Raw genomic sequence first — 8930 nt, forward strand, 5'->3', positions numbered from 1 at the left:
TTTTATTTTATATAATAAATAATAATAATCCTCTGCTACAGATCGGCTGCAGCCCTGTTCTCATACATAAGATTTTTTAAGAAGAATACGTTTCAAGGGGTCGGCCTTCTTACATTTATATTCCTCTTATTGTTATGATTATGAAAACCGGAAACTAGCATGCTGCAAAATAAGTCTATTTATCAGTTTCATACTACATACTATACCTCAAACAGTATGCAGTATACAGTACATACTGCATACTGCGGTTGCCAGTAGTATGTAGTAGGCGGTTCCGAATACAGTTTTGCGTTTGTTTGTTTTTTACATTGTGCAAATTCGGAGGTTGTCAAGGAAGATAATCCGGTGTTGGTGAGGGATGATCAGGTCCTGGTATGCCCCCTAGTGGTTTCAGGTTTAATCCTCCAAGTACACGCAAAGTACGCAAGCAAGTATGTAAAAAATGCCGTTTGCGCCTGTCTACACCTACGCATTGTTAAAAAGCAAATATCCAGGGCTTTATGTGCAGGTGTTATGTTACTATATACAGTATACAAAATGACAATATCAACAGTATGAACAGCTCTGAAATAGAGAATGATGAATAAATAATAATAAGTGGTAACCAGTAAACAGGTGGCTGATTAGAGGCAGAGTTACTGGGTTATTGCACAAGAGTTGTTCCTGACACTGTGAGTCAGAAATCAGCTGTTCATCAGAGTGATGGCTTGTGGGAAGAATCTGTTCTAAGTCTGTTGGTTTTGGCGTACAGTGCTCTGTAGCGCCTACCAGAGGGGAGGAGCTGGAACAGGTTGCGCCCGGGGTGAGATGGATCTGCAGTGATGTTTCCTGCCCGTTTCCTGACTCTGGAAATGTATAAGTCCTGAATGGAGGGCAGGTTGGCACCCATGATCTTATCTGCAGTCCTGACCGTCTATGAAGTAACATTTACTAGCGGCCAAAACGGCAGCTCTAACACAGTGAATCGATATATTTGACCGTCGCAACAGTAGCACTACTATCAGAATTCGGTCATTCGGTCGGTAACATTTGAAAAGGCTACACCAGCTGCACGTTTACAATTTTACCCCCATTTACGTTAGCGGAGCACTAAACCGGAAGTTAGGCTGCTCGGCCGGCAGAAGTCAACACAGTGGACGCTGTAGCGCTACTGCCGACTAGCGTTTGGAGGTGTAATTGCAGAATGACGGACACACCTACGCACAAGTATAAATGCATGGCTACGTGTTTAGCCTATGGAGTAGGTACGCACGTAGACTCTACGCAGGAGTATAAATGGGCCTTTAGCCCTGTAGGCAAACTGCAGGGGGTCCAGCAAGGTGCCTGTAATGTCCTTCAGGTGGGCCAACACCAGTCTTTCAAAGGACTTCATAACCACAGATGTCAGGGCGACAGGTCTGTCGTCGTTTAGTCCAGTGGTCCTTGGTTTCTTGGGGACAGGGATGAAGCAGGCTGGCACATGGCATGTCTCCAGTGAGGTGTTAAAAATGTCTGTGAACACTGGACACAGCTGATCAGCAAAGTGCTTCAGGGTGGATGGCGAGACAGAGTTCGGCCCAGCTGCTTTGCAAGGTTTCTGCCTCCTTCCTTCATCAAAGGACATCTACATGACAGGTGTTGTTATAAGAGCAGCAGAGGTCTTTTAACTGCAGTGCAATGGGTTTGCGTAGCGAGTGAGAAAATGAGCGAATGAGAGAGAGAGCGGCAGAAAGTGACTCTGAAAGCGGGTGAGTAATAAGTCAGTCTGTCTGTTGTTTTAACAACTGCTAGAAAGCAAAGGCGGTTAGCGCTAGCTAACATCTCCCAGTGCATCAGACTCCAGTCTGTAAGCTGAGCAGGACTGGATGGGGCAGAGTCACGTCATACAAGCGGTAGGATGTTTCAAGGAAAAAGTACATCAACACACGCACATTATTAAATAAACAAAATAACCGACATGGGGAAATTACGTCAGTCAGAGGCTCCGAATTTTGGGTTCGATTACTTTTAAATTAATTATCCAGCCCTACTGTAACGGTTCTGAAACCGAGACCAAAATTGCGACACAAAAGTCTACGGTCTCGTGTCGCGGATCCAAGACACAGAATCGTGACACACCCAGACTGTTCTCTCATTAAGACAGTATAATAGTGGTGATGGCGGCGGTTAGTGGGCTCGGTAGCAGTGTATATTGTGCTTATTGACAGCAAGTTATTGTAGGTCATTTTCCACCTTAGTTTACCTGAATCTGCTCCTCTTCTCTTCTCCCCACAGTAACACACACACACACACCTCTGGTCTCTCACTGCAAACACCAGGGCTCTACGCTAACCTTTTTCCCAAAGAGCACATATTTAAATTTCTTTGTGTGCTCCTAAATTTTTTCATTTAGGAGCACACAACGAAATTTAGGAGCACAGCGAAAAATGTAAGAGAAAACTATTTATTATACACATATTTATTCTTCGTGCTTGCTCCTTCTCCTTGTGTTCAAATATTGTTTGAAATCATTGGAGGACTGGAAGAGAAAACCCTAGTCTCTGTAAACTCGCCATCGGCATCAATATTTTTTTAAAGTTATAAAATATTGAAACAGATGTTTTGAAAATTTGAAACATTGAAAACAGCTTTTAAAATTCTGACTACTCATCACAAAAACCTTTACTGTGATTGGTGCTTGTGTAGTTTTTGAACCAGGGACGGTTCAAACTGGTCACACTTAAGTAAATCAGAACAAGGGGAACGTGTTAAGTGCAATTTATACTTCTGCGTCAAATCGACTCTGCATAGCCTACGCCATCACCTATGCCGTAGCCTGACGTGCACCTCCTACTCTCAGGAGGAGGCTAGAAGGAGCACATACTGGCACACTAGCATCATCTCCAGTGGAAATTTGCATCTTTCCACTGCAGAGGTTCTTTCTACAACATGGAGGAGAAACTAGTTTTAATGAGTGTATTAGTGAAATATTATAACATTAGTTAAAAAGTTTAATTTTAATCTAATAGTATACTGCTAATATATAAATTGTATAATTTTACTATATGTAGGCTATTGTCATTTTATGTAATAGTATACTATACAGCCCACCACTAGCATAATATGAATTCCAGTTGGACAAAACCGCAGTCTCATGTTTTCAGTCATTAAATACTTGAGAAATGGCCTACTTAATTAGTTAATGCTACTATCTCATCAATAATCAGAACCATTCGTGCAGGAGTTCAACATTTGAAAGTTTACTGTAGCAGACAGGGCTCCAGACTAACTTTTTTGACCTCCGTCCCGGAACCGTCCTGAAAAACTATTTGAACCGTCCTGAAGTTAACGTACAGCATCCCAAAATCAAAATGTTGTTTCTTTACTTTATTATCCTCTATAGTTGTTAGTGACATAATAAATGATTTTAAATTGATAAAATAAACTATATTTATTTTGCTTAATTCAAACAAAAAGATCTATAAACAAAACTGAAAAGTTATCTGTTGGGGCACCTTTTTACCTCGATGATAAATTATTTAATTTCAATTCTGTTATAAACTCCTGGACTTAGTTTCAGCAGCTTTTCTGCTCATGTTGCACATTCAGAATCTCACATATCCGTGTTCTCTGACATGTCCAGAAGAAAATCGTAATATTATGAGACTAACATCATTATATAATGAGAATTCATAATCTTTATTAAAAGTCTACCTGACCTATACTCTGCTGCTATCTTCAGACTGTACTGAATGAGACCAGTGCGCTGCACTCATCAGAGGTAGAAACTGAAACCATCACTGGCAATCAGGCAGACATCTCAGCGCAAATCCTCATGTTAACTTCTGCAGCTCACAGTCCCAAACGGGGCCGGATTGTGCTTCAGGTTTTAGATGTTTATAATGCAGAACTCTACCAGGGAGTCTGCTGGCAGCGTCTCAGCGCGCGCGGGTTACTTTACGATCACGCCGTATGCCGAGTTTCATCAACCGGGTGGAGATGATTGTCGCCGCTAGTCGACGTTAAGAGAATATTGATTTGTTTTTCGCTGCGTGACAAGATTGATGTGTGGCGCTTAACGCTAGCCTACACAGCGCGATTGAGAGCTCAGCAAGCCGTTTGTGACTGAGAGGACAGATGGACCTGTACCGCGGGAACAGGTGAGCGGCCGGCTTCCTGTGTGAGTCCGGCGTGACTAGTAACACTGTGAGAAGACGGCCTCCGTTGTAGTCAGCGCTCGGTCGGTTCAGTTTGTCATTTGCTAAGCGTAATAAATAAACACATAGGTCTACGCAATCCCTTTCGTCCTAGAGGCGTCCTACAGAATATTTCTCTTCGTCCCAAACACATTTTCTATCGTCCCCAGGACGACAGGACGCCGTTAGTCTCCAGCCCTGTCTGATGAGTCTCGATTTCAGCTGTCAGATGGTAGGGTCAGAATTTGGTATAAACAACATGAAAGCACGGATCCATCCTGCCTTGTATCAACGGTTCAGGCTGGTGGTGGTGGTGTAATGGTGTGGGGGATGTTTTCTTGGCACACTTTGGGCCCCTTAGTGCCAACTGAGCATTGTTTAAACGTGACAGCCTCCCTGAGTATTGTTCCTGACCACGTCCATCCCTTTATGACCACCATGTACCCATCTTCTGATGGCTACTTCCAGCAGGATAATGCACCATGTCTCAAAGCTCAAACCATCTCAAACTGGCTTCTTGAACATGACAATGAGTTCACTGAACTCCAATCCAGATCTCAATCCAACAGAGCCCCTTTGGGATGTGGTGGAACGGGAGATTGGCATCATGGATGTGGAGCCAACAAATCTGCAGCAACTGTGTGATGCTATCATGTCAATATGGACCAAAGTCTCTGAGGAATGTTTCCAAAAGCTTGTTGAAAGTATTCCACTAAGAATTAAGGCAGATCTGAAGGCAAAACGGGGTCCAACGCAGTACGAGCATGGTGTACCTAATAAATATAAAGTAGAATCATGTTTTTTTTGAAAGATTGACTTGGTTGTATTTGGATCAAACAGGTGTACCTAAAGAAGTGGTCAGTGATTTCTAATATTCATTTAGCACATTTAGGCCGTAAATTGTGTGCAAATGTAATAACATTCCATCCTGTCACTCTAAACAGGCGCTGCACCGCCTTCCCACAGAGACAAATCTGGTTTTAAGTACTCACCCCACAGTCCCCCTCCACTGATCCATTGACCATCATTCTGCCACAGTACAGGCCTGGACACGTTGAGCTCATGGCCACAGCTGCAAGAGTAACAGCTGGTAAACATTCTGACAGCACAATCACTTTGTTACAGGTTTGAACCATAAAAACTCTAAGTTGCTCCAAGTTCCACATGACCTAACATAAGGCATTTCCATGAGGAAGCTGAGCTGAACAATTAAGTTACTAACTGAACGTTAACGTTAGCGGGTAAGTTAAGCTATGCGGATCAAAAGTACTTTCTGGTAACTCATTTGTAGCCAACTGTTACTGACTGATATTTTCAAGCTCCTATCCTCCATCGCTTCCATGCATTCTGTGTTTCAGGAGGTGGGTTTATTGTTGACCTGTCAGAATCAGCATTATGTCACACAACTGTCTCCGGTACAGTGAGGCAGAGACATGCATACCGGTGTTGTAGCCCTACTGGTTTCCAAAGTAACTGGTCGCCACACGCGTGCGCGTGTTGTGCGCAGCAGCTGCGGACTGATTCCATCCCCAGATTCGTCACACATTCACAAACATGTTCCTGGCGAGTTTCAAGTCGCATCTTAAATCTACTGCGGCGATCATGATTGAATAAGTGAGCACTACATTATATAGCCACACACGAAAAAAGAAATGGAAGAAAATAGACTTGGAGCTGGATTCGAATTCACCTGAGCAAAAAGTAACATCTAGTCCCAGATCTTCACGTTACCTGCGAGCTGATCCAGCAATCACAGATGACTGTCTTCCAGTCACGTATTGATTAAGCACGTCATCATCCAGGTAACACTTTGATTGGGCTGCTCTACAACAGCTGGTTACTTTGAGCGATCTTAAAATCATGTTTATCAAGGTGTTTTTCTCGAGGCAATATTGAATTTAAACAGTGACTTTCTTACTCTGACAATACTGTGAAAACATGAATTTATTGAAACACCGAGCCACATGAGGAGCAGAAGTGGAAATATTCTGCCCACAACACAGTTACGCGCACGGCAACCAGTTAGTTTGAAAGCCAGCAGGGCTCCAACACCGGGAAGCGTCGGTCTCTCGGTCCTTCAATCAGCTCTCCGGTGGGTAACTTAGCTTCTTCATTTAGATAAGGCAATATTTCAAACTAAGATCTTTTTGGAAAGAAGGATGACGTTGACGTTAGCGAGAGACCATCACAAGCCAGTGTCCAAGAAACTGGTCGCAGTTTGAAACATCTGCTGAAACATCTGGCATGGCATAACGTTACGTTAGCCGGTGCAGCTAACGTTAGCTCACAGCAAGCTACGCGGTGCTCAATCTAACGTAACAAGCAAACAAATCGGATGCAACGCAACGTTAACTTACCCATTGTAGGCTTTGTAACGGTTAAAAGGGTTTTCACGCCTCAGTGCTACCGTGTTTTCATTTGATACCAATCCGGATGCGTAAGACGCGGAACGATTGCTAAGGGTCCAACTGCAGCCTACAGACAAACGTGACGGAAGTTGACTTCTTCTTCTTCTTCTTCTTCTTCTGGCTTTCCGGCACACTAGATGCCTCGCGGCCGGTATATCGCTGCCTCTCACAGTTCAGTCTCAGTATCATTTATGGCATCACCATTCTCAGAGGGGTAATCTAGTGATGGCAAGTTCGACTGTTTTGACAGACTCGCTCATTCAAATCTCGTTCATTAAAATGAACTAATCTTTTTTTTAGTCATTTTGTTCATTTGAACTAGGCTGGTTATTGTGGCGCTGCCTCCCTCTAGTGGGCGATTAAAAAACCGCGCTGTTCTCAAACACGGAAGCTGCCTGGCTTGCTTTATTTGACAAAGTATAATGCACAAATTCACCTCTTGATTACTGTATATCATTATTATATAAACCCCCCTGGGCCCACAACCAAATTCAAACCATGTAAAAACCACAGAAATATGTTGTCAATATGTAATCACCACTACTCCGGCTAAATCCTTCCATTTTCACAATCTTTCCGAGTATACAATCAGACCAGCCATATAAAGGCTTATGTATATAATTACTATCATTATCTCTAAAGTGCTCATTCATACAGAAGCCTAACGTCCCTATCCATGAGTAAAATATTACATCAGATTTGGAGTAAATATATTGAAGTAACAAGCTTGATACACTATATGAATAAACACACTCTTATTAAAATTCAGCCAATTTAATAATAATCTGGATCAAGCCACCAAGTTCTTAAAGAACTCCAGCACAGAGAGAGGAACAGAGAAATAAACACATATAAATGGGCCACCTCAAGTCTGCAGACAGAGAAACACACATGAGCACAAACACTGCAGGTTGTTCACCAGTCACGAGCTGTGAAACAACAGCACGGCTCTGTTGGGAAATAGAAAGGAAAAGTTACGTTGCGTTCTCTGGCGGACCGGATCAGCTGTTAGCTGTTTACAGGGCTAACGCTAACATTGCTACGTGGCTGTGTTTTAATGTTTTAATGACAGGGTCTCTGCGATGGACCGGCGACCTGTCCAGGGTGTACCCCGCCTTTCATCACTGCGCTGTTGTTGTAAGCATTTTAATGACAACAAGTGACTGAATGAGTCATCCTCAAAAGACAGAAGATGTTGAATATTATACTTCCTAATGTTTTGGCATTTTTTACATTTTGTGCAGAGAAGATGACATAGAGATTCTTTAGTGTAACCTGCTACCTAGCAACATTTTTCTTCATCAATTTACATGCTTTATTGTGCCTTTTAGGTTATTGTTTACCATTTACAATGTGTGCATCCCAGAGCCCTTAAAGAGAGTTACGACACTCCTGGATCTAGTAGCCACGCGGTCACGTGGTTCATGTAGCTCTCCATAGTTCCAAACAAATCAGAGCTTTAAACCAGTTTGAATGGTTTTAGGCGGGACAGACACCAGCAGCAGCTATATTTGCAGCAATTATCGATAAATATTAATGCAATAGGCACATACATCTAACAACAAGTTTTGTTTAAATTTGGAGGGAAAACGGGCCGTTCCCGAAACGTGGTACACATTTACAGCAGCGATTAAGTATTATGTAATATGCTGCAATTTTCGGTAAATATTAACGCATAATGATTACTGATGATTAAGTTGACTACACTTACAGTAGTGTGTTCTGGGAAGTGATGGAGACACAGCATTAACAGTGTGGTCTGTTGAACTGTAATGATTACTGAGTGATGGTGGCGGCGCAATGGCTAAGACGCATGCCTTTGGTGTGGGAGACCTGGGTCAATCCCCTACTGTGACCCTGACATGTACAGCAATTGTAAGCTGCTTGTCAGCTAAATGAGTAAATGTAATGAGTTCAATTTTCAATTCAGTTTTATTTATATAGCGCCAAATCACAACAACAGTTATCTCTGAGCGCTTTTCATAGCCCAACAATTCCCACCGAGAGCAAGCACTAGGCGACAGAGGCAAGGAAAAGACAGCAAAGGTGATGTTGCTATAGACTAAATGAAAAATGGTACAGATATTTATAGTAGTGTTAATGATAATAATCGTAATGTTAATGATTATAATAACAATAATAACAATAGGACTAGTAACAATAGTCGTTGCAGCAGAGGGTGTCGAGCAGGAACACGGGGGCAGCAGGTGACCCGCAACCACAGATCCAGACTCCACAGCTCCAGAGCCAGAAACACCTGCAGGAAGTGATAGGAGAGAGGAGAGGGACGAGAAAGCACAAGACTACCGGAAAGGGGAGAAGTTGTGTTAGTAACATGCAATAATGGGATGAGGTTGCATACAGAGGG

General features: G+C 42.7%; 1 protein-coding gene across 1 annotated transcript in view; it reads right to left on the bottom strand.

Annotated features, from left to right (window-relative positions):
• LOC123978608 (jnk1/mapk8 associated membrane protein) overlaps positions 1–6674 on the bottom strand; it is a 36354-nt gene extending 29680 nt beyond the window's left edge. Inside the window, exons 1-2 of the mRNA XM_046061937.1 lie at positions 6512–6674; positions 5147–5226 (exon numbers count right to left, since the gene is read on the bottom strand). Of these exons, the coding sequence (XP_045917893.1) occupies positions 5147–5226; positions 6512–6515 (84 nt within the window). The 5' untranslated portion in view covers positions 6516–6674. The remainder of the gene's footprint in view (positions 1–5146; positions 5227–6511) is intronic.
• Between the last annotated feature and the right edge of the window lie 2256 nt (positions 6675–8930).

The sequence above is a fragment of the Micropterus dolomieu genome, linkage group LG11 (assembly GCF_021292245.1).
Source record: "Micropterus dolomieu isolate WLL.071019.BEF.003 ecotype Adirondacks linkage group LG11, ASM2129224v1, whole genome shotgun sequence".
NCBI classification, from domain to species: domain Eukaryota; kingdom Metazoa; phylum Chordata; class Actinopteri; order Centrarchiformes; family Centrarchidae; genus Micropterus; species Micropterus dolomieu.